The 26,636-nt window shown below is 38.6% G+C and overlaps 1 protein-coding gene across 6 annotated transcripts in view; it reads right to left on the bottom strand.

The window, feature by feature from the left end:
* Nucleotides 1–17,928: 17,928 nt before the first annotated feature.
* The window catches only part of Dab2 (DAB adaptor protein 2), a 171,677-nt gene continuing 162,969 nt past the window's right edge, over nt 17,929–26,636 (bottom strand). For all 6 annotated transcript variants that reach the window (XM_074077557.1, XM_074077556.1, XM_074077558.1 and 3 more), the window contains 4 exons: nt 25,962–26,591; nt 25,331–25,440; nt 24,453–24,523; nt 17,929–19,640 (listed from right to left, as the gene is read on the bottom strand). In XM_074077557.1, the coding sequence (XP_073933658.1) occupies nt 24,458–24,523; nt 25,331–25,440; nt 25,962–26,591 (806 nt within the window). In that variant the 3' untranslated portion in view covers nt 17,929–19,640; nt 24,453–24,457. The remainder of the gene's footprint in view (nt 19,641–24,452; nt 24,524–25,330; nt 25,441–25,961; nt 26,592–26,636) is intronic.

Genomic DNA, 26,636 nt, shown 5'->3' with positions numbered 1-26,636 from the left:
GCCAGGCTCTCTATGTATGTAAGCTCATTTGATCCTCAAAATAACCCCATTTCAGAACTGAGAAACAGAGGTACACTGAGATTAAATCATTTGCCCAGTGAGTCTCTGGAATTTGAACTTTGTGTGCTCAGACCTGTAATTCAGGATTTTCCTTATACTATCAGTAGTGTTGCTACTGTTTTAATTAGATCATGCTATTTATTAAGTACTTACTAAAAATTCCCCCACTTAATCTTCTCACTGTAACACAGGTGAGCTAAGTCTGTTTTTACAGATGAGGCATAGAGAAATGTACTCTGGTTGCACATACAAAAGTGGCAGTGGTGGGGTTTGAGCAAAACCATGTCTTTGGGCTCTAAATGCAGGGTTTTCCATCCAGCTGAGGGCTCTCAGGATTTCACCAATCAGGGATTTTTAAATTTTTAAAAAATTTTCCCTTGGTTCTAATTTCTTTGGTAACTGTGTAGTACTGAATTAATTTTTTTCATTATAATAATCCTTTTCTCTGTTTTTATGGTAGAGACACACATATGTGCATTAGAACTTTTGACTATCTAATCAGAGGCAGACACACTTTATTTTTTATTTTTTGGCAATACCAGAGATTGAACTCAGGGCCTTGTGCTTGCCAAGCCAGTGCTCTACCACTTGACTCATGCCCCCAGTTCTTTTGCTTTTAGTTTTGTTTTTTAAATAGATTCTTGCACTTTTGCCCAGGTCAGCCTCCAACTTCTATCCTCTTACTTCCACTTCCTGAGAAGCTGGGACTTTAGGCATGTACAACCACATCTGGGTCCAGAAAAACTTAATATTTATTCAAGTGATGAAAATGTATCGGGGTCATTTCCATTTGGCTCTTAAAGGGTGGAGCAGATTTTTGGAAAACCCTTGTAATAAGCTCAGGGGCTCCCTGAGTGTTCAGGGATCTCAAAGTTGGAAGCTCCAAGTCCATTCCATATCTGCTTGTTACTGAATCTCCAGAAATACACAAGACTTGCAAGGCCACAGTGAAACTTTGTGCTTTCATTCACAGCACATGCATTTGGTGGAGAAGATTAAATTACCAAATAGGGAGAACTTGGGAATCACCCTCAACTTCAGATTTTAGGTATGCCTGTTTTCTACCATGTCCCTAACATCCAGCATTGTGTTTAGTACACTTCCAGTCATATGCATTAGCAGATGAGTGAATAAATGCATAGGAAAGATGATGTCCAGAGAAGGAAAGTAATATCCCAAGTGTTGGGTAGGGGATGCAGCAGAACCAGCTCTCTTCATGCTCATTATAATTCTTTCAGATGAGCACTTTCCTAGAGAAGGACAGGAGAATGGGTTTCTCTATCCTGTGGTTCAGGAGCTGTTTGTGAAGTTCAATGAAGTGCTGCAAGCTGGCTATCCCTTTGCAGTAATAACAATCCCTGTGGCTCAGATCTGTTTACAATCACGTGAACTAGTTAGGGCCTGCATCACAGCTTTCATTTTAAGAGAAGATTCCGGTCTTTTCCAGCTTACAGTGTCTGCCTATGCCACCTACCCTTTTGTTCACCAACACTCTTGGCTGCTTTTGTATCTCCCTCCTATTCAGACTCCAGCCATTATTCGAATAACTTCAGTATTCTTTTGGATAACGCATTGCCTCATTCTTTTTATTTTATCAGCTCTATCAATACCTATCCTAATTTCATTCAGCCATCTGTCATTTTAAAAACCAAAGTGATTTTACTTTTGGACCTATCAATACCCTGCTCTCTTTTTTTTCTTAATTTTTATTTTATTCATATGTGCATACAATGTTTGGGTCATTTCTCCCCCTTCCCCCCTTAACCTCCCCCTTACTCACCCCCCACTCCCTCCCTTATCCCCCCTTACCCCTCACTACCAGGCAGAAACTATTCTGCCCTTATCTCTAATTTTGTAAAGAGAGAGTATAAGCAATAATAGGAAGGACCAAGGGTTTTTGCCAGTTGAGATAAGGATAGCTATACAGGGAGTTGACTCGCATTGATTTCCTGTGCATGTGTGTTACCGTCTAAGTTAATTCTTCTTGAACTAACCCTTTCTGTAGTTCCTAGTACCCTCCTCCTATTGGCCTCAGTTGTTTTAAAGTTTCTGCTTTAGTTTCTCTGCATTGAGGGCAACAAATGCTATCTAGTGTTTTGGGTGTCTTACCTATCCTCATACCTTCCTTGTTTGTTCTCGCTTTATCATGTGATCAAAGTCCAATCCCCTTGTTGTGTTTGTCCTTGATCTAATGTCCGAATATGAGTAAGAACATATGATTTTGGTCTTTTGGGCCAGGCTAACCTCACTCAGAATGATATTCTCCAATTCCATCCATTTACCAGCGAATGATCACATTTCATTCTTCTCATGGCTGCATAAAATTCCATTGTGTATAGATACCACATTTTCTTAATCCATTCGTCAGTGGTGGGGCATCTTGGCTGTTTCCATAGCTTGGCTATTGTGAATAGTGCTGCAATAAACATGGGTGTGCAGGTGCCTCTGGAGTAACCTGTGTCACATTCCTTTGGATATATCCCCAAGAGTGGTATTGCTGGATCATATGGTAAATCAATGTTTAGCTTTTTAAGTAGCCTCCAAATTTTTTTCTAGAGTGGTTGTACTAGTTTACATTCCCACCAACAGTGTAAGAGGGTTCCTTTTTCCCCACATCCTCACCAACACCTGTTGTTAGTGGTGTTACTAATGATGGCTATTCTAACAGGGGTGAGGTGGAATCTTAGTGTGGTTTTAATTTGCATTTTCTTTATTGCTAGGGATGGTGAACATTTTTTCATGTGTTTTTTGGCCATTTGAATTTCTTCTTTTGAGAAAGTTCTGTTTAATTCACTTGCCCATTTCTTTATTGGTACATTAATTTTGGGAGAATTTACTTTTTTGAGTTCCCTATATATATTCTGGTTACCAGTCCTTTGTCTGATGTGTAGCTAGCAAATATTTTCTCCCATTTTGTGGGTGGTCTCTTCAGTTTAGAGACCATTTCTTTTGTTGAGCAGAAGCTTTTTATTTTTATGAAGTCCCATTTATCTATGCTGTCTCTTAGTTGCTGAGCTACTGGGGTTCCATTGAGAAAGTTCTTGCCTATACCTATCAATTCCAGAGTATTTCCTACTCTTTCCTGTACCAACTTTAGAGTGTGGGGTCTGATATTAAGGTCCTTGATGCTTAATATCAGACCCCAAGAGTTAATACTAGTATAGGGTGTTAAACATGGATCTAGTTTCAGTTTTTTGCAGACTGCTAACCAGTTTTCCCAGCAGTTTTTGTCGAAGAGGCTGTCTTTTCTCCATTGCATATTTTTAGCGCCTTTGTCAAAGACAAGTTGGTTATAGTTGTGTGGCTTCATATCTGGGTCCTCTATTGTGTTCCACTGGTCTTCATGTCTGTTTTTGTGCCAGTACCATGCTGTTTTTATTGTTATTGCTTTGTAATATAGTTTGAAGTCAGGTATTGTGATACCTCCTGCATTGTTCTTTTGACTGAGTATTGCCTTGGCTATTCATGGCCTCTTGTGTTTCCATATAAATTTCATGGTAGATTTTTCAATCTCTTTAATGAATGTCATTGGAATTTTGATGGGAATTGCATTAAACATGTAGATTACTTTTGGGAGTATAGACATTTTTACTATGTTGATTCTACCAATCCATGAGCATGGGAGATCTCTCCACTTTCTATAGTATTACTCTATCTCTTTCTTCAGAAGTTTATAGTTTTCCTTGTAGAGATCATTCACATCCTTTGTTAAGTTTACACCTAGGTATATTTGATTTTTTTTTTGAGGCTATTGTAAGTGAAATTATTTTCATATATTCTTTCTCAGTTTGCTCATTGTTAGTGTATAGAAATGCTAATGATTTTTCTATGTTGATTTTATATCCTGCTACCTTGCTATAGCTATTGATGTTGTCTAGGAGCTTTTGAGTAGAGTTTTTTGGGTCTTTAAGGTATAGGATTATGTCATCTGCAAATAGGGATATTTTGACAGTTTCTTTACTGATTTATATTCCTTTTATTCCTTCTTCTTGCCTAATTGTTCTGGCTAGGAATTCCAGTACTATGTTGAATAGGAGTGGAGATAGTGGGCATCCTTGTCTGGTTCCTGATTTTAGAGGGAATGGTTTCAGTTTTTCACCATTAAGTATAATGCTGGCTGTAGGTTTGTCATATATAGCTTTTATAATGTTGAGGAACTTTCCTTCTATTCCTAGTTTTCTTAGAGCTTTTATCATGAAATGGTGTTGGATCTGATCAAAAGCTTTTTCTGCATCTATTGAGATAATCAAGTGGTTTTTATCTTTGCTTCTGTTAATGTGGTTTATTACATTTATTGATTTTCATATGTTGAACCACCCCTGCATTCCTGGGATGAAGCCTACTTGGTCATGGTGAATAATCTTTTTGATGTGTTGTTGAATTTGGTTTGCCATTATTTTGTTGAGGATTTTTGCATCAATGTTCATTAAGGAGATTGGCCTATAGTTCTCCTTTTTGGAGGTGTCTTTGCCTGGTTTTGGGATAAGTGTAATACTGGCTTCATAAAATGTGTTTGGCAGTTTTCCTTCCCTTTCTACTTTGTGGAACAGTTTAAGGAGGCTTGGTGTCTGTTCTTCTTTAAAAGTCTGATAGAATTCAGCAGAGAATCCATCAGGTCCTGGACTTTTCTTTTTAGGGAGACTCTTGATTGCTGCTTCAATTTCATTTTGTGTTATAGATCTATTCAGGTGATTAATATTCTCTTGGTTCAGTTTTGGATGATCATATGTATCTAGAAATCTGTCCATTTCTTTTAGATTTTCAAATTTATTTGAATATAGGTTCTTGAAGTAGTCTCTGATAATTTCCTGGACTTCCATGGTGTTTGTTGTTATCTCCCTTTTGCATTCCTGATTCTACTTATTTGGGGTTTTTCCCTGCTCATTTTAGTCAGGTTTGCCAGGGGTCTGTTGATCTTGTTTATTTTTTCAAAGAACCAAAATTTTATTTCATTAATTCTTTGTATGGTTTTTTGGTTTCTATTTCATTGATTTCAGCTCTTATTTTTATTATTTCTCTCCTTCTATTTGTTTTCAGATTTGCTTGTTCTTGTTTTTCTAGGAGTTTGAGATGTATCATAGGTCATTGATTTGGGATCTTTCAGTCTTTTTAATATATGCACTCATGGCTATAAACTTTCCTCTCAGGACTGCCTTTGCTGTGTCCCATAGGTTCCTGTAGGTTGTGTTTTCATTTTCATTGACTTCTAGGAACTTTTTAATTTCCTCCTTTATTTCATCAATAACCCATTATTCATTAAGCAATGAGTTACTCAGTTTCCAGCTGTTTGTATGTTTTTTGTCTTTATTTTTGTTGTTGAATTCTAGTTTTATTGCCTTGTGATCAGATAGAATACATGGTATAATTTATATTTTCTTATATTTGCTGAGGCTCGCTTTGTGCCCTAGGATATGATCTATTTTGGAGAAGGTTCCATGGGCTGCTGAGAAGAATGTATATTCTGTAGAAGTTGGATGGAATGTTCTGTAGACATCAACTAGGTCCATTTGATCTATGGTATATTTTAGATCTAGGATTTCTTTATTGATTTGTTGTTTGGATGACCTATCTACTGATGATAATGGGGTGTTAAAATCTCCCACAACCACTGTGTTGGAGTTAATATATGCTTTTAGGTCCTTCAGGGTATGTTTGATGAAATTGGGTGCATTGACATTGGGTGCATATAGATTGATAATTGTTATTTCCTTTTGGTCTATTTCCCCTTTTATTAGTATGGAATGTCCATCTTTATCTCATTTGATCAATGTATGTTTGAAGTCTACTTTGTCAGAGATAAGTTTTGCTACTCCTGCCTGTTTTCGGGGGCCATTGGCTTGGTAAATCTTCTTCCAGCCTTTCATCCTAAGCCTATGCTTATTTCTGTCAGTGACAGGGTCTCCTGTAAGCAACAAATTGTTGGATCTTCCTTTTTAATCCAGTTCATCAAACAGTGCCTTTTGATGGGGGAATTAAGTCCATTAACATTAAGTGTTAGTACTGATACGTATGTGGTGATTCCTGTCATCTAGTTGTCTTAGTTGTTTGAATGTTTGATTGTGTGTAGCTAAATCAATGTTACTCTCTACTTTCTTGCTTTTTCTTTTCCTGTAGTTTGGTGCTGCCTGTCCTTTCATGGTTATGTTGGCTTTCACTTTCTGTGTGTAGAATCCCTTGAAGAATCTTTTGTAGTGGCGGCTTTGTGGTCACATATTGTTTTAGTTTCTGCTTATCCTGGAAGACTTTTATTGCTCCATCTATTTTGAATGATAGTTTTGCTGGGTAGAGTATCCTAGGGTTGAAGTTATTTTCATTCAGTGTCTGGAAGATCTCACCCCATGCTCTTCTTGCTTTTAATGTTTCTGTTGAGAAGTCTGCTGTGATTTTGATGGGTTTACCTTTGTATGTTATTTGTTTTTTCTCTCTTACAGCCTTCAGTATTCTTTCTCAGGTCTCTGTATTTGTTGTTTTAATGGTAATATGCCATGGGGTAGATCTATTTTGGTCTGGTCTGTTTGGTGTTCTGGAGGTCTCTTGCATCTGTATGGGCATAGATTTTTCTAGATTTGGGGAATTTTCTGTAATTATTTTGTTGAACATATTACACATTCCCTTTGTTTGCACCTCTTCTCCTTCTTCAATGCCTATGATTCTCAGGTTTGGTCTTTTGATGGAGTCAGTGAGTTCTCACATTTTCTTTCACAGGTCTTGAGTTGTTTAACTAATAGTTCTGCAGTTTTTCCTTTATTTACCATTTCATCTTCAAGTTCTGAGGTTCTGTCTTCTGCTTGTTCTGTTATGCTTGATTGGCTCTCTGTTTTGTTTTGCATTTCTGTTTTGTTCTTTTTTCTGAGGTTTTCTATATTCTGAGTCATTTCCTCTTTAATGTTGTCTATTTTCGTCCTGAGTTCATTTATCTCTTTATTAATTGTGTTCTTTGTTTCACTTTGGTGTTTATACAGTGCTTCTGTGGTTTCTTTTATTTCTTCTTGTGCTTTCTCAAATTCTCTATTTTTGTTGTCTTGGAATTTCTTGAGTGTCTCCTGTACATTTTGGTTGACCATATCCAGTATCATCTCTATAAAATTCTCATTGATTACTTGGAGGATTTCATCTTTCAGATTATTCTTGTGGGCTTCATTGGGTTCTTTGGCATAGTTTATCTTCATTTTGTTGGAGTCTGGATCTGAGTATCTGTTTTCTTCATTTTCCTCTGGTTCTTGTACTGATTTTTTACTGTGAGGAAACTGGTTTCCCTGTTTTTCCTGTCTTCCCATCATTGCCCTTGGTGTTCTGTCCCTATACTGTGTGCAATTAAGTATTTTGTAGCTTGTAATAATAACAATGGTGATATTTAGAATGGAAGGGTGAGAGGAGAGGGAAAGCAAAGAAGGTAAAGAAAAAGGGAAAAAGAAATAAACAAGTAAAAAAAACCAAACCAACCAACCAAACAAAAATTGTGTCAAAGATATAAACAGGGAGAGATAGTGTACTAATCAACAGTACGCTAAACAGGCATTAGAGAGACAGAGAGAGGCTAAAAGAAAAAATAAAATAAATAAAATAAAAATTAAAAATAAAGAAATAAAATAAAGTAACATAATTTAAAAAAAACTCCAAGTTCAAATGCAATAAAGTTTCAGTCTTAATAATTTTGGTGTTAGTCCCTCAGCCTCCAATCCTGGAGATGGTGTCTCAGAAGTAGTTCTGTCATTGTCTCATCAAAAGGAAAAAATCCAAAAAACAAAAAAACCCCAAAACACAACAAAGTGTCCCAAGTTCAGATGCCATACAGTTTCAGTATGTTTTTCAGCATGCAGGTGTAGTTCGGTTGTTGTCTCATCAAAGGTAGGGAAAAAAAAAAAAAAGTCTGGAGACAGTTCTGTGAAAGGCTATCTGAGGCTGTGACTCACCTGCCCTCTACTGTCAGCCTGCTGTTGCTGGAGGCTTTACTGATTGCAGATCTCAGGAGTGAGCTTAGCACTCACCTGGCCCCTCAGGCTGTGTTTACTTAGAGTTTTCCTGTGCATGACCGCCACTGCTGCAAGCTTTCCCCTTTCCAAGCACACTGGGGGAGGTGGCGCTACACCAGCATTCTCGGCCAGCGTGTTTATTTACAGCTCATGTGGGAAGTGACCCTTCCCCCCTCTCCTGTGGAGTTTTTCCCTCACTGCCACTTTTACAAGTTTTCCCACTCCTGGTTGCTGAGCTGGTACAGCCACTCCTGTCTTCTCTGGCTGGCTTGTTTACTTATAGTTCCATGAGAGATTGCTCCTCCCTCCTCTTTGGCACTCAGGGCACCCAGCCCTCTTTGCTAAGTGTCTTTTTTATTGTTGTTGTTTATTATTCAGTTTGTTTTTTTCCTCTGTTTTCCCTGGATGGGGGTCAGTCCAGGGGGCTATGCTGATCTGGCCCAGGGTTGTCTGTGGGAGTACTGTATGCTGCTTAGCTCACCTGGTGGTCTGCTTCTCTCATGCCAGTAGAAGATGGCATCTGGCAGCATGGGAGCCCTCCTGGTTTCTCCATTTACCGTAGAGTGGAGATGCTATGCATAGGCTGGGGGTGTGGAGGTGTGGAGTTTTACCTCTTCTTGGTGGTTTTTCCTGCAAAGTGTATCTCCAGCGTCTCTCCAAGATTTTACTTTAGGAAGCATGCTTTCTGCTTCGTCCCTCTAGTTGCCATCTTGGAATCCCATTTCCCACTTCTGATGCATCCATGTGACCTCCCTATGGTCCTGCAGTCAGAAGATTTCACACTGCTGCCAGAGTATGGCCTAAGCAATGTCCCACCAGCAGGAGCATGGCACATATCAATGCCCTGCTCTCTAACCACAATTTCCAGTTCTTTCAACTACCTCATTCTTGCTCTCTCAATATCCCCTTTCTTTATTGTAACATCTAGCTCCTTGATTTCATGATTTCTCATTTTCATCCAGATTAATACCTTTTTGCTATCTTTTCCTCCTTTCATATTGTGTCTGAACTTTCTCTACTAACAGGGCCCTCTCATCAGCTCAACTTATTCATACCTCTTCTATCCCTTGCATCAATATCCACAGTCCCCAGCCTGGATCAGCCCTATCAATTTGGCTTTCCATTGCTTTGCCTAAGCTCACCTGGATGCCCACCTCCATCCATCTGTCTTTTCTGTGGTCTTTAGTTAGACCCATTTCCCTACATCTCTTATTGGCTCCTTCACATCCTACTTCATTAAGATACTCAAACACCTTTGCTTACTGTAAGCCTCTCCCATGTCAACTTTCTTGCTTCTCAATAAAATCTCAGAGAAAGCCAGCTTTTATTTAGGAAAACCTGATTCTCTATCTTCATACCTTAATGCTCTGGATCTGCACTATTACTTCCCTCCTCTGTGTCCTCAATATCTCCGTTTTTATCAATTCCTTCTTCTCAACTTGACAGCATGCTTGAGTCTCTTTTATCTTTATCAAAGGATGTTGCATGCATGTATATTATATATGAAGATAGCATAATGAAACCTACAAACACTGTTTGAAGGGGGTAAGGGGTAAGGGAATATTTTAGAAGGGGTAAGCTTGTTCAAAGTACACTGTTCACATCTATGGAATTATCACAAAGGAATACCCTTGCACTATTAATGTATGCTAATAAGAAATAGTAAAAAGAAAATAAAGAATTCCACTTAATTCTTTGCATTTTCTCTTATCACAACTGTCCCTATGAGCCAAACTGTTGCACCTCATACTAACTTTTACTGCAAGATCATATGTAGTCCATTGTAGTCTGCTTTTTGCTTACTAATTTGAAAACCTTATTAAATACAATGGACAATTCTTGTTTCTGATTTTTTGACTCTTGGAGCCATTTGACCCCAATGGCCACTTTCTACGCTTTAAAACTCTTTATTCCCTTCACTTTGATAACCCAGCACTTCCTTGTTCTGCTTCCCTTTAGCTAACTCCTCTTTCCTGCCCATTGCACAAATGCTGGTATGTCTCAGAGGTCTGCTCTCTTCCTTTTCTACTCCTCAGTTTATTCCTCCTTCTCTTAAGATTAAATCAACTTTCAGACCCAGAGTTCTCAGAGATGGTCTTATTGAATTCTTTTACCACAATCTCCAGGGCCCTTGTTTTGAAAATACAGATTCCTAGAAGGAGCAATTTAAAACACACACATGCATACACACACACACTTATAGTGTAACTTTCCAGCCTAACAATCTTCAAGGACTTCTAAGAAATCTCCAGATGGATTTGATTCTGCATGGTAAGTTGAATTTGGCTATGTCTAAAATCAAACACACAATTCCTTCATTGTCCCTGTCAATGAAGTTCTTCTTATAGTTCTTATTTTTGTTGATGGGCAAACCTGGAGCTCACACTTGCTTTGTATTGCATTAATGTTTGTCATAGTACAGAAAGTGCTAAGTTTGTTTTTAATGCTTGCTTGCCCTTAGCATCTATCATGTATCTGACATGTTATCAGTAGTTATTCTATAGTTGCTAGAGGACTAGTTGATTTCACTCCAATTCAGGTATATTTGGTGTTGTGGTTTGAATATGATATGTCCCCCACATTGTTGAATGCTTAGTCCCCAGCTGGTGATGTTAAGGTTCTGGAAACTTTAGGATATGGTGGCTAGTCAGAGGAGGTAGATTAAGTAGGGTTGTGACTTTCAAAGTTATACCTGATCCCTGGTCCCTTCCTCACTCTCTGCTTCTTGCCCACCATGAGGTGACCAGCCTCCTCCTCCATGTGTCCCAGATGCCATGATGTTCTACCTTGCCGCGGACCCAGAATCAATGGAGCCAAGGACTATGGAATGAAATCTTTGAAACTGTGAGCCAAAATAAATCTTTCTTCCTTTATGTTGTTTATGTCAGGCCTTCTGTCACATGACACAAAGTCTGACTAACACATTTGGCTCTGGAACTTGGGACTTTAACAGAAAGAGAAATATTTGAAGATCAAAGTATATCAAAATTTACTAAACAGTTAACAATTGGTAAAACCAACTAAATAAAATAGGAGACAACACTTTAAAATCTTATACTGCCTTAACTTTTCTCTTTTAGAATTACACTTTCTTGCTGACAGAGTGGCTCAAGTGGTAGAGTGTTTGCCTAGAATTACACTTTCTTGACATTTTGTAATTTTGAGATTGAACTTGAGGTTTATTACCCAAGGAAGGGATGGTAGAACAAGGAAGCTATTGGTCCCATGAATCCAAAGAAATGGGGACAAACCACGTGATGATGGTGAGAGTATGAAAATTGTCTTTCAAGTATAGAGAAATTACCAAAAAGAGAGGATCAGTGAGAGTGTGTCTTAAGTAACACTTTGGGACCAATGTCTAGAGGGAGGAGAGCATGTTGAGAAGGTTGAGGGTGGGTGGGCTGGGGTTGTAACTCAGTGATAGAGAACATGACTAGCTTGAACAAGGCCTTGGGTTTGAGCCTTAACATTGAAGAAAAGGAAAATAAAAAAGAAAAGTTGACTGCAAAGTCATGCTTTCCTTCTTGCTATTTGAGACTCAAAATATGGAGGAAGCCAGATTAGAAGCACAGTACCTGTGCATATGGTTGGGCAGAGAAGGAAGCAATGGACTTGGTTTAGGTTTCTTTGTGCATGTGCTACAGATGTCAAGAAGTTCCCTTCTGCCCTGAGGAGGGATGGAAAGGGGATATGTCAGGCTCATTTGGAGGACTGCTACAGCAAGGACAACATGGTCCTAGAGCTAAGGGCAAGGATAGAGAGTTCCTACAGTCAAAGCACAACTCCACAGAGTTAGTGAGGGCCAAGGTGTGTCACAAGGCAACAAAGATGGCCCATCAGGCCCTTTCAGTCTCCAGCTGCCTGGAGAGGACCCTATGTTCTTCAGCCAGAAACTTTAGCTACAGGTTGCAGCAAGAGTGACCAGGTAGATGAGAAACTTGTAGAAACTGGAACAAACAGAAGATAGTATACGGACCCTGCTGAGGACCCCGTCTCAATGTTTTTCTCCACTCCCACCACAGAACTAAGCATCTTGGAGAAGAGCAGGAAGAAGGGGAAATTTTTTAAACAATGGGAGTTTTAATTAATGATTGAAGTTGTAAGAAAGACCTGACAAAATGTTGATACTCATATCCCACACAGTAGAGACATGTGAAGATTAAAAACAGAAAAAAGAATGTGGATACATTTTCTTTCTGTGCCTCAGTATAGTGTAAGCAAATTTTTTACCCCATTTCAGGAGTTCATTTGTCTTCTCCAGACATGTCCTGCTAATCCTTCTTCTATACAAATGGGGTCTGTTAATAGTTATAGGCAATTTGGGTCAGGAACTTAATCCTGTTTCTAGTCCTGCATTATCTCCTTTATTTTTTCACTTTGCTGATTTGTGTTTGCCATTGATGGGCTGCAAGAGTCTCTCCTGCTCTGAGTTCACCTGGTTAGTTTCCAGCCTACACTTCAAGGGTTTGTATCTTTTCAAATTAAAAAATAAAATCATCGCTATCCTGAACAGTGTAGGAAGACAGAATTTAAAAAGCACTGCATAAGATGAACTATATGCTCCTCAATGCATAGATTTGCTGCAGCTCAGTAAGAGCACGGAATTTTGTGATGCTTGTTTTTGATGAAATCATACATTGCTGTTACTGTCATGCAGTGTGTACGTGTAGACAGTCTTCTTTAGTGATGGTGTAACACAGATCTAGACTGACTATGAGCAGATGCAGGATTGTTGCCTATTTGTACTGTAGAAGACATTGAGAGAAACACCACTCACAACTGATCTTTTATCATGAGCAATCTAAAACTTACATTTAAAATACTTAAATAGCTGGGCACCAGTGGCTCACGCCTGTGATTCTAACTACATGATAAACTGAAATCATGATGATCACGGTTTGAGGCCAGCCTGGGCACATAGTTCTCCAGACTCTCCAAAATAACCAGAGAAAAATGGACTGGAGGTATGGCTCAAGTGGTAGAGCATCTGCTTTGTAAGTGCAAAGCCCTGAGTTCAAACTCCAGTCCCTCCAAAGAAAACCAACTAATCAAACAACAGCAAAAAGCCCTGAAGCATGCTGATGGTAAATACCTGAATTAGAAATGACTGGGTGTGAGTTAAAATGATGTGCTCCATTTAAAAATCTAACTTAGAAGTGACAATTAAGTCTGCCTGCAACTGAGCTGTGGAAAGGCTAAGCAGGGGTCAATTTGCCTGATTAAAAAATGGTTGTTTTCACCATTCATTTTTGTGAGAAAGATATTGATGATAGCAAGTATTAGATAAATGCTTGTGAAAAGAAACTCTTAGTGAATATAAGGTCAAAGTATTTTACATACATGTATATAAATGTCACACTAAATCCCTTCACGTTATACAATTAATATGTGCTAATAAAAATTGGAAAAAGTAATGAAACCCCACAAAACACTAAAAAAGGCACTGTGTCAGTTTTGGGAGGCAGTGGAGTAGTCAACTTGAGGTTGGGATTTCATTTCAGCCACTTACTTGCTGTGTGACCCTTGGCAATTACTTAAGCTTTTTGTTCCATTCTCTAAAATAGGGGTCATACTACATTTACCTTAGAGAGTTGATGAGAAAATTTAACTGTGTATTATAATATACTCACAACAGTGTCTGTTCATGGTAAATGCTAGATTGTATTTTCACTCAATGACTTCTGTGAACCATCCTTGAATTCACTGCTTTTCAAAACTGGCTGTGTTATACCTGTGATATGATAAAGTGGAGAACTACAAAGCACTCAGCAAATAAGGAGCTGTGGAATTCTATAGGCTTCTCCTTGCTATCCTTACAACTGAAATAGCACATCCCTTTGTGCCTTACCTGCAGTGGCTTTGGTTTCTGGGCTGTCTGCAAACTTTTCTTATTTCAGGTAATCCTCATGTTGTTAACACAAAGCCACCAGGCTGCATTCTGTAGCTTCCCTTTCTAGTCAAGGTGCCTCATCACTGGTTTTGCTGACTGTTCTTTCTACATGCTTCCCTCTTGCCCTGAGGGTGCTGTCTAGCTGCAGACTGGTGTGACCTGCACCATAAATTATGTGGCCAGTTCTGCCTCTTCCTTCACCACCTTTACTACTGAAGCTAGTAAAGTTAAGAGCTTGATTACCCAGCCTCCCTTGCATCTAGCAGTGACCATGTGACCAAATTCTGGCCAATGTGACATTGGTGAAGTCTGCCAGGAATCCTTAGGGAAAGCTGAAATGCCTGGTGCCAGGAGCAATCTTTGGTTGTGTTACCTTTCCCTTTTCTGCCTACCTTGAATACTAATATTTTATTTGGAGCTGTGCAGCCATTTTGTAGCCATTACACAATAAACATGAGAAAAGAATTCTGAAGTCAACACTAGTCAGAGTAAAAAGATAACAAAGAATCTATGTCCTGAAGGCCTTGTTGATCTGCTAAGCAACTGCCAGCAGTCATCAACCTAGACTTTTTGTGTAAGAATAATAACTAAAATTATGGACTACATGTTTGTATCTCCCCCAGAATTATACATTGAAAACTTAACCCCAATGGGATGGTATTATACGGTGGGGGCTTTGAAAGCTAATTAGGTTTAGGTGAGGGTATACCTCCCACGATGGGATTAGCTTCTTTATAAAAAGAGAAAGTAACTAGCACTCATTCTCTTCACCAGAAGATTGACTATAAACCAGGAAGAAGGTTGTCACTAGACATCTGATCTGTGGGGGTCTTGGTCTTAGATTTTCTAGCCTCAAGAAAAATTCAATGTGAGAAATAAATGCTTGTTATTTAAGCCACACAGTTGATAGTATTCTTGTTATAGCAGCCTGATCTAAGATACCTACTAATTTTAGCTACTGTGAGCCTTTCTATTACTGAAGTCCATTCATTTCTCATGGAGATATGGGCTGAGAACCACCTACTTATGCCTACAGTTTATCAAAAAGAGACAGCCCTTCCAGCTTCTGTCCCTATCATTTCCTACCATTAAGGTCTTAACCAATATCTCAAGCTAGTGAAGGAAGCAGGCGACAAATGCTACACCCAACGCTTCCATTCTTCTTCCTTTCCCCCTCTCTCTGTTAGCTCCTGTGTCCAAATACTGTGTCCAATCTCGGCTGGCCCCAGACAAAACTTCTATGATCAAAGAGTATAAAGAAATACGTAAGGGAGGCAGCTTAAGATATCCCAGAAGTGTCTGTAACTCAGTTCAAGCCCAGTAGGGTCACCCTCTAACCTTCAGACCACCATCAATCTTCCCCTCCCACACTTTTTTTAACAAGTAATATATGTATGCTTTTTACAAGATAAAGTCAGCCAAACTTACAGAGAATAGGAAACTGTGCATCCAACATCACAAGGAAAATGTCATCACGAAGACTTTCAGAGTTGGACTGCTTTTATTTATTTATTTATAATATAACAACCTTCTTTGGTCACTGAACAGCCCACACTGTAGTTTCTCTGAAGACCAGATCTTGTTTGATTTCAGCACTAGGTAGAAGTTTAGTAATTAAGCATGTCATTCTAGCAAAACAAGGGCAAATGAGGGGCTGGGTCCCTCATTAGGTGAGATGACAAATGGCTGGCCTCAATCCATCAGCATTCCTGTAATTAGGACATGTTAACAGAGTTGCTCCTGGTACATAACCTTGTTCATGTCCATGTTTGGCAGATCAACTTAGGACACGAGTTGAAGTTATTTTTAGCAGAAGGGAATTAGTTAAAAACATGCCATTTCCCAGCAAGCATTAGGTGCTTTATTAGCAATCTCCTCAGACGGGAATAGCTTACATATTTACCAGGAACTTTTGGGCAGCTCCCATTTTTCACTGACTTTGTATTGAACGCATTCCAGGTGTTGGGTCAGAGTCCTCACTCATCAGGTAATTCCAGGGTCAACCAAACTCCTGAGTTAGTTATATCCTCTGTTCTTTCCCCTCCTTGCTTTCAGCACCGGAAAGACCCAGAACCACCCTGTGTTTGGCTTGTTGGAGGAGTCTGAAACTGCCGGTTGAAAGGATCTCTACTACAACAGTTTCACTGTGAAATAACCATGGGAAACTCTCCCTGAGCAGACTGCAGCTGTTTTAAAGCCTGGATGTCAACTCAGCATGAGATATAACAGCAATAAGTCCACCTCACAGGATTATGGTGCAGTGCAAGAAAGTTAGTTTGCATAAATGGTAAAGCACCTCACAAATGCAAGATTCACTTGACTCTGTCAATACCTTCTCCCATTATATTGCTTTTGTGTGAGAAAATTGTGTGCCTGCTACTGTTAAAATTGAGGTTTTAGCTTAGACATGTCTTTCCAGAATGACAGGGCTCCCACAAAACAATGAACTTCCAGCACACTGGTCTGAATACCTCTGGTATGAAAGATAGTGTAAGAAACAGGCCTATGCTCACTTTACAGGACACTTCTTTGAAACTCTTTTTGGATAATAGCAGTTCCTTCTGAACTAATGTGAATGTTCTTGTGTACATGAGCAAGGCTCAACCTCCAGCAAGGTCTCAAAGCCATATGGAAATAGTGCACAGACTCAACAAGTTAGACTCGCTGCACAGCACCTGGATAAATCCAATAATTTGTGCAATGTGCTCTTATCAGCAGCCTTCTACAGGATGTCCTCATGTGTGGCTCACTTCCAGCTTTCCTGGAAGCTGCTTTTGTATGGAGTCTGTTTCTCTATATTCTACCTTACACCTTACTTCAGAAAGAGATCAACTGTTTCAGTTAAGCAGGGAAAGAAGGTAGTAATGCTAAACATCCTGTGGCAGTATGTACCAAAAGATGGCTCCTCCCCAAGTGTCTTACTCCTTTACAACATCTTGGGATTCTCTTGCTTATAGTTCTAGGGTTTTTGTGGTTGTGGTTTTGTTTTCTTGCCAGTGCTGTGGTTAATCCCAGGACCTTTCACACACTAGGGAAGGTATCCTAACACTCAGCTATACTCCTAGTCCATTCCAGGTGTTCTTGAAATAAATGAGAACATTGAACTTTCATAACAAGTGAGAATGTTTAAGAGTGTCCTAATTTTTAAAATTATCGGATTATTGACCTGCCCACCTGACAGTGTTGCTCTCCTGAGTGACCGGTACCAACTTAGACTGGTCTCCTTAAAGGGGACGCCAAGGTCAAACAGGACTGAATAAAGGGGAGCAAAAGGTAAAAGACATGGACAGTATTGTACCCATGAATGGTTTTCATACTGGACATCCATTGAGGTATTTTTGGAGTACCTCTTATCCACAGACTGTTAAATTCTCAGGAAGGGAGTAGATATGTATTTGAGACAAGAGGAAAAAGCACTGAAAAAATTGAATGATAATTTACTCATGGTCCTACCTCATGGATTTGTACTTCTCTTCATCTTTGTCACAATTTATAATATATTATAACTAAAATTTGCTTACATATACTAGTATGGGTGGCTTTTGTTTGTAACTTAAGCAGCCCCTAATTTATTTAGACATGTACGCATGTTTGAACGATAACATATAGCTATGTGTCAAACATATACACCAGGGCAAGAGAATGTGTGGCAACTATTCAACAAATAGTTTAAGAACCGCTTGCTTCAGACACGCACAACACATGACATCTAGTATTTCAGTAAAGAATAACGCTTATTTGGCTAGGTGCGTTTACACGGTGTTCTGTTAATGGGCTTTGAATCTGTCACTGAAAAAAGGTTATTTTTGATATGTCAGAGAACTGTTACCAAGTAATTAGTGTATCTAGCAGAGCATTTGGTTTTGCTGAAGAGCAAAAAAAACTGAATGACTGAAGTAAGAAAAATCCCCCTGCCCCAAGAACGCTGGTATGTTTTATACCTCAGCCATAACAGTGAAACCAAAGCTAAGGTCAAAAACTAAAATAAGTAGATGGTAACTGTAGGAGATTTTGCCATTCCAGTTTATTGAAATGAGTAAATTTATAGCTTTATTTGCATACAGAAAAGTGCACAAGAAATTAAGTATGTACAAAACAGTTGTGTGGCTGATCAGTACTTTCAAATTTTCAACTACCTAAAAATAGTTACCTCCAGTTTAGCATGTTTAGGTACTTGGGCTTTTAAAGGACTATTTCAAGTCTGTGTTTATGATGACTGAGTACGAAGCCAGACAGAAAATTACACTGTAGATAATCAACTATTACCATTAAACATAAAATCACAGGACTTTAGCTTGGACTACTTGGGGCTAATCAATAGAGGCTCACCAGGCCATCTTCTTATTTAAATCCTGAGCAGTGATCCTCTTCTTCCACCCAAAGGTAACATTGTATGTGGTTGATAAACACCCACAAATACCTGAGCATTAAGGGTCAAGAGATAATATTTAAAAAATCCAACATAAACAAGGCAAACTAATTTTGGCAAGAACAAACCCTTCAGAACTGTGCTAACAATAGGACTGAAAATGAACTGGGAAAGTTCCCAAGGTTATGAGGAGAAAAATATTGCAGACATTAGATTTTCAATGATAAACCCAAATAGTTGTTTGTCATCTTCTCCCCTCCCATTTATCTTCCTACTAACTATGAGATGTGGCTTCAAGAAAGTTTTCCAGTTTCTTGATAAAGGCCTAGCATGACCACAGTATGGACCCTGTGTGTTTGGCACAGTTACATTTAGCTCCGTGATATGTTGCTCTTCAGAATATGGTCCTTCATTGTTGAGTTTAGTTCAATTTCTCTTTCACATTAACTGCTCTTCTGGAACTTCAGCTCAAAAGGATGGTCCCTTAGTCCATAGGGAGGGTACAGGTTGTATCCACTTGCAATTCTAGTTACTGGACTAACCATTAATGAGAAGGAAAGGAGGCTCCAGATCTGTGACTCATTTGATTTTTTTTTCCCCCATGAAAGTCTGTTCCTTATAAAAGGAAAGTAATGTTATATGAACCCAGGAGTAAAATGGACTGAAAAAAGAATCAGAGGGAAAGAAGAATGAATAATGCTTTTGCAAGCAGTAAATTAGAAAGGGATAGTTTTGGTATTGGGAGAAATTGATTTTCAAAAATAGGAGAAAATGTCTTCAAAATTTCCCCAGCTATAGCAGATTCCAAAGTATCTAAGGAGAAGATGGACTTGCTTCCACTTTATTTAAAAAATTCTTTGTGTCTGAAGCAAGTCATCTTTGAAGAAGGTACCTTGCTCTAGTAGAATCTTTAGGTTTTATGCTCTAAAATAGAAAACTCAAATGGCTTTGACCTAAAAGGATTAGGGCATTTCCTTGAAACGGTATAATATAAGGGGTTGTGGTAGCTGCATTTTCCAACCAGAGGGTAGAAAGGAAGAGTATTCTGGAAAGTTCAAGGGACATGAAGGCAAGGGGAGGTAGGGAAGCTACTTCATTTACATTTAAGCTAGAGAGTTTAGGATCTTAATTTACATAAAGCCATAGATTCAGATTAGCTTTAGCCTAGACAGAAAGTAAAAGGCATTTTTAAAGTGGAAGAGGTAAGAAGAAATAAGGCAATGGATAATATGTCAAAGCTGGAACAAGGACAGAGGTCAGGACATGTCTGGCTATTATTAGCTTTATCCTTGAAGCTTTTGAAAATGAAAAGGCTAACCTTTTCATTCCTCTGGAGCATTCCAAGTTTCTAGAGAAATAAGGGGAAGAGAAAAACCTGTGGTTAGAATTTTGAATTGAATATGAATGTATTAAATATCAAGTCATTATTAAAAATGTCATTAATGTATCTCCTAGAGCTGACGTATAAGGTAATACAAAATAAGGTAATAAATATAGAGCGTGTAATAAAACAATTCACACAAATGCTCAACAATGTTACCTACTGCTTTCTACCATAGTTCTCCCTACCCGATGTATTACTCTAACAAGTTATTGTTATTAATTATTGTTGCTAAGCTCTGACTGTGCCTAATTTATCAATTAAGCTATCATAGGCATGTGCATATAGGAAAACAGTATACATAGGATTTGGTACTATCCATGGTTTTTGGCATCTGCTGGGGGTCTTGCAACATATTTATCATGGATAAGGGGAGACAGGGAGACTACTGTAAACTCAATCTTATTGTTGATGTCACATTTAAGATATTTATGAACTTAAAACAATTTAATTACAAATGGGGCAAGACATACTGTAGTGTCTCTGCTTGGATGAGGCATGATTGAAAAAAAAAACAGGCTCGTATTCTTTTCATTCTTTTTCTTGTTTCATCTCTACCAGCTGTGTGCTACCTCTCTAATGAAGATTCATCTCCTTTTCCCTTCTCACTTCAATGTCTAACATCAGAACATGGTGCCATTTACTGTTGAAAATGAACAGACTGTACCAAGTTCTTGCAAGGGTACAGGGGAAGGTGACTATACCTAATAGCTTAACTAGAATAAAGTGCACTAGAAAAGAAGAATCAACCTATCTGGACCACTTTGACCTTGCAGTTCTTCAGAAGGAGACATTAGCAGATATCACTGGTTTTAAAGTTAATACTATTAGACTATTGCAGACCAACTTTAATTGAGATTGCTCCTAAAGAAAGAAATGACAGAAGAGTTGTGATCATCATTCATTTAGCTGACTTGGTTGGTGGCTTTAGAAGGGCCTCAGAATTGCATTTTTGTTTTACAGGGAACTATATTGTTACTAGGATACTTTGCAATAACTTCAATATGATGGTAAAAAAGCTAGAAAGTGTTCTCTCTCTCTCTAAAATGTTATATTGTTTTACTTCTGCACAGAACTAAAATTTTGAAAATGTAAGATGGAAATTCATATCCTATATTACTATTTTGATGCATTTAAGAATTATTTTCTTAAATGCTCAGCCTAGTCATTATTGGATTATCTGTTTAACTTTTTCCTAATTATATGTTTTTCCTAAATTATATGTTTAACTTTTTCCAAATTCTAAAAATAAAATATCAATCTTAAAATCCATGTCACCCACAGTTAAGGCAGTCTTGAGAGGAAAGTTTATAGCCATGAGTGCATATATTAAAAAGATTGAAAGATCCCAAATCAATGACCTAATGATACATCTCAAACTCCTAGAAAAACAAGAACAAGCAAATCCCAAAACAAATAGAAGGAGAGAAATAATAAAAATAAGAGCTGAAATCAACGAAATAGAAACCAAAAAAAACATACAAAGAATTAATGAAACAAAAAGTTGGTTCTTTGAAAAAATAAACAAGATCGATAGACCCCTGGCAAACCTGACTAAAATGAGAAGAGAAAAAACCCAAATTAGTAGAATTAGGAATGCAAAAGGGGAGATAACAACAAACACCATGGAAGTCCAGGAAATCATCAGAGACTACTTTGAGAACCTATATTCAAATAAATTTGAAAATCTAAAAGAAATGGACAGATTTCTAGATACATATGATCATCCAAAACTGAACCAAGAGGAAATTAATCACCTGAATAGACCTATAACACAAAATGAAATTGAAGCAGCAATCAAGAGTCTCCCCAAAAAGAAAAGTCCAGGACCTGATGGATTCTCTGCTGAATTCTATCAGACCTTTAAAGAAGAACTGATACCAACCCTCCTTAAACTGTTCCATGAAATAGAAAGGGAAGGAAAACTGCCAAACACATTTTATGAAGCCAGTATTACACTTATCCCAAAACCAGGCAAAGACACCTCCAAAAAGGAGAACTATAGGCCAATCTCCTTAATGAAGATTGATGCAAAAATCCTCAACAAAATAATGGCAAACCGAATTCAGCAACACATCAAAAAGATTATTCACCACGACCAAGTAGGCTTCATCCCAGGGATGCAGGGGTGGTTCAACATATGAAAATCAATAAACATAATAAACCACATTAACAGAAGCAAAGACAAAAACCACTTGATCATCTCAATAGATGCAGAAAAAGCCTTTGATAAGATCCAACATCATTTCATGATAAAAGCTCTAAGAAAACTAGGAATAGAAGGAAAGTTCCTCAACATTATAAAAGCTATATATGACAAACCTACAGCCAGCATTATACTTAACGGAGAAAAATTAAAACCATTCCCTCTAAAATCAGGAACCAGACAAGAATGCCCACTATCTCCACTCCTATTCAACATAGTACTGGAATTCCTAGCCAGAGCAATTAGGCAAGAAGAAGGAATAAAAGGAATACAAATAGGTAAAGAAACTGTCAAAATATCCCTATTTGCAGACGACATGATCCTATACCTTAAAGACCCAAAAAACTCTACTCAGAAGCTTCTAGACATCATCAATAGCTATAGCAAGGTAGCAGGATATAAAGTCAACATAGAAAAATCATTAGCATTTCTATACACTAACAATGAGCAAGCGGAAAAAGAATGTATGAAAACAATTCCATTTACAATAGCCTCAAACAAAATCAAATACCTAGGTGTAAACCTAACAAAAGATGTGAAAGACCTCTACAAGGAAAACTATACACTTCTGAAGAAAGAGATTGAGGAAGACTATAGAAAGTGAAGAGATCTCCCATGCTCATGGATTGGTAGAATCAACATAGTAAAAATGTCGATACTCCCCAAAGTAATCTACATGTTTAATGCAATTCCCATCAAAATTCCAATGACATTCATTAAAGAGATTGAAAAATCTACTGTTAAATTTATATGGAAACACAAGAGGCCACGAATAGCCAAGGCAATACTCAGTCAAAAGAACAATGCAGGAGGTATCACAACACCTGACTTCAAACTATATTACAAAGCAATAACAATAAAAACAGCATGGTACTGGCACAAAAACAGACATGAAGACCAGTGGAACAGAATAGAGGATCCAGATATGAAGCCACACAACTATAAGCAACTTATCTTTGACAAAGGAGCTAAAAATATACGATGGAGAAATAGCAGCCTCTTTAACAAAAACTGCTGGGAAAACTGGTTAGCAGTCTGCAAAAAACTGAAACTAGATCCATGTATATCACCCTATACCAAGATTAACTCAAAATGGATCAAGGATCTTAATATCAGACCCCAAACTCTTAAGTTGATACAAGAAAGAGTAGGAAATACTCTGGAGTTAGTAGGTATAGGTAAGAACTTTCTCAATGGAACCCCAGGAGCTCAGCAACTAAGAGATAGCATAGATAAATGGGACCTCATAAAACTAAAAAGCTTCTGCTCATCAAAAGAAATGGTCTCTAAACTGAAGAGAACACCCACAGAGTGGGAGAAAATATTTGCCAACTATACATCAGACAAAGGACTGATAACCAGAATATACAGGGAACTTAAAAAACTAAATTCTCCCAAAACTAATGAACCAATAAAGAAATGGGCACGTGAACTAAACAGAACTTTCTCAAAAGAAGAAATTCAAATGGCCAAAAAACCCATGAAAAAATGCTCACCATCTCTAGCAATAAGGGAAATGCAAATTAAAACCACGCTAAGATTCCACCTCACCCCTGTTAGAATAGCCATCATCAGCAACACCACCAACAACAGGTGTTGGTGAGGATGCGGGGAAAAAGAAACCCTCTTACACTGTTGGTGGGAATGTAGACTAGTACAACCACTCTGGAAAAAAATTTGGAGGCTACTTAAAAAGCTGGACATCGATCTACCATTTGATCCAGCAATACCACTCTTGGGGATATACCCAAAAGACTGTTACTCCAGAGGCACCTGCACATCCATGTTTATTGAGGCACTATTCACAATAGCCAAGTTATGGAAACAGCCAAGATGCCCCAGCACTGATGAATGGATTAAGAAAATGTGGTATCTATACACAATGGAATTTTATGCAGCCATGAAGAAGAACGAAATGTTATCATTCGCTGGTAAATGGATGGAATTGGAGAACATCATTCTGAGTGAGGTTAGCCTGGCCCAAAAGACCAAAAATCGTATGTTCTCCCTCATATGTGGACATTAGATCAAGGGCAAACACAACAAGGGGATTGGACTTTGAGCACATGATAAAAGCGAGAGCACACAAGGGAGGGGTGAGGATAGGTAAGACACCTAAAAAACTAGCTAGCATTTGTTGCCCTTAACGCAGAGAAACTAAAGCAGATACCTTAAGGCAACTGAGGCCAATAGGAAAAGGGGAACAGGTACTAGAGAAAAGGTTAGATCAAAAAGAATTAACCTAGAAGGTAACACCCACGCACAGGAAATCAATGTGAGTCAATGCCCTGTATAGCTATCCTTATCTCAACCAGCAAAAACCCTTGTTCCTTCCTATTATTGCTTATACTCCCTCTACAACAAAATTAGAAATAAGGGCAAAATAGTTTCTGCTGGGTATTGAGGTGGGGGGAGAGGGAGGGGGCGGAGTGGGTGGTAAGGGAGGGGGTGGGGGCGGGGGGGAGAAATGAACCAAGCCTTGTATGCACATATGAATAATAAAAGAGAAAAAAAATCCATGTCACCTTTTCTCACCCTCAGTCAAGATAAGCTTAATAGGAGCTTCTACTTACAGAAGTTAGGCAAAAGGATTTCCAAAAGGATCCTTATATCCATCAGAAGATATGGTCTGTGGAGGAGCCATCTAAGGACATAAAACCATCCAGTGAACAAAAATAATAATTACAGTCACAATAAGAACTTTTAATTAAGACCTCAACTTTCTTTAAAAACCACTTAGGTCAGAAACCAATCAGACAATATATAATGACACAATGATTTGTGCCAATCAGCTTATAAATGGTGATATATATTATTTATACAAAAATCAAGTGTCAGGTGAATTACAGTTCCCCCCCGCCATGGGAAATATTACTTTGATGAGCTATAGAACCGTAACCGGGAAATCAAGAATGTAAATCTTTAAAAGAGTTTTTAAGATAGTATTTTGGTTCAATTTACTCCCCAAATGCTTTCACAAGCCATTAGGTTTTTTTTTTTTTTTTTTTTTGAGAGTGAGGGTTTAAACTCAAGGCCTCATGCTGACTAGGTAGGTGCTCTATCACTTGAGACATTCCACCACCCACATTTTTTGTGTTGGGTATTTTTGAGATAGGATCTCATGAACTATTTGCCTAAGCTGGCCTCGAACCTCCGTCTCCTGATCTCTGTCTCTTGAGTAGCTAGGATTACAGGTATGAGCCACTGGTGCCCAACAGAAGCCATCTTATTTGAGATAGGAAGTACATTTTCTACATAATATTTCTCAATTCAGAAGACAGTAGTTCCTATAAAAATAATCTTACTTCAGTTTAAATCAATGTGTACACTGGAATTTCTCAAGTCAAACAGACCTTACCATTACAATGTGATTATGCTTGCAAGATTAACTCAGGAGGTAGCTCTGTCTGGCTTGTACTTTGGCACAATAGTTTCTGGCAGTGATACTTACAGAGGGTTGTGGTGAGCTGAAGGAACCTTTAGAGAAAGGGTTCTCAAATCCATTGTCAGCAGATTTGGTCACTGGTATGGCACCTTGTCTGGGAGCTGGCTTTGGTGGTTCTAGAAGGTAAAACCCAAGCAGTCAGTGGACACATTTTCCTCAAATATAGCACATGTTCCACCACTCCAATCAACTGTTATTTGAAACTTACTTCCATACTTATGAAATTTATATTGATGGAATAAAAATCACTACTACATACTAGAACTTGTAAAGATTTTCCATCTCTTCTCAAAAGAGAAAGCCATTTATCTGATGTAAAACCCATAATTCCCTTGTTTAAGGTGTTGGAGTGTGGATGAGCCTTTATTAATCAACTCTCCCAAGTATCACAATTCATTGTATTTCAACAGTGTTTGGCGATCCTTTCAAAAACTGTCACTAGAGGGCAGCATTGGGCCAGCCCTAAGAATTGGCCAGGGTAAATGGTTGGCTCTAAAAGGTAAATGGTTAAATTGCCTCCATAACCTTCAATACCAAAAGAACCAAGAGCATGACCTTGTTGGATGGGAGAGGCTCTTGTGAGGGAACTGCTGGGCCTATATGATAGTGGGAACACTCGTTGGCACAGTAGGCTTACCGTTGATTTTGTTCAACAGTTGTTTGGCATCAAAATCATCATGGTCTGCATTCTCCTGAGGAATGCCAACCTTACTGTTAAAATAACTGGAGAAGGCACTTGTAGTTCCAGTGGGAGGCTGATCTCCCTTCCTTGCAGGCACAGCAGGTGGCTGCTTCAGTTGGAAGTCCTTAAACATTTCTTTCACTTCCTTGACTTCTTTATCCCCAAGTGGGTCTAAGGCAGTGAAGGCATCACTTGGGATGTCCTTTGGAGGACCAGTTCTGGGAGGTGGCTGAGGAGGAGTGACCAGGAGAGACGAAAGCATAGAAGAGGACTGAGTGGACATGGTAGAAGGTGGAAAAATATTGCTCTGAAAAGGATTCCCCAAAGGGCTTGTTGATGACCATGCATTGGGTGCCATAGATGCAGAAGAGCCCCAAATGACAGGGGCTGGAGGGGGAGTTGAGGCTGCAAAGGATGAAGGCTGGCTCCAACCTTGAACAGCTGGGTTTGTACCAAAAACAACTGGCTGATTGAAACCCGAAGGCTGACCACTCATCATAGCTCCTGGGATCACTGAAGTGGGCTGACTGAAGACTACAGCTGTGCTCCAAGGTCCTGCCTGAGGGGGTGTAACTGGTACACCACCTGAGGGAAGAGGGAGAAAGTAGTTATCAGGAGACAAGCTTGAGA

The sequence above is a fragment of the Castor canadensis genome, chromosome 6 (genome assembly GCF_047511655.1).
Source record: "Castor canadensis chromosome 6, mCasCan1.hap1v2, whole genome shotgun sequence".
Taxonomy (NCBI): domain Eukaryota; kingdom Metazoa; phylum Chordata; class Mammalia; order Rodentia; family Castoridae; genus Castor; species Castor canadensis.
This window is presented reverse-complemented; position numbering and strand designations above follow the sequence as displayed.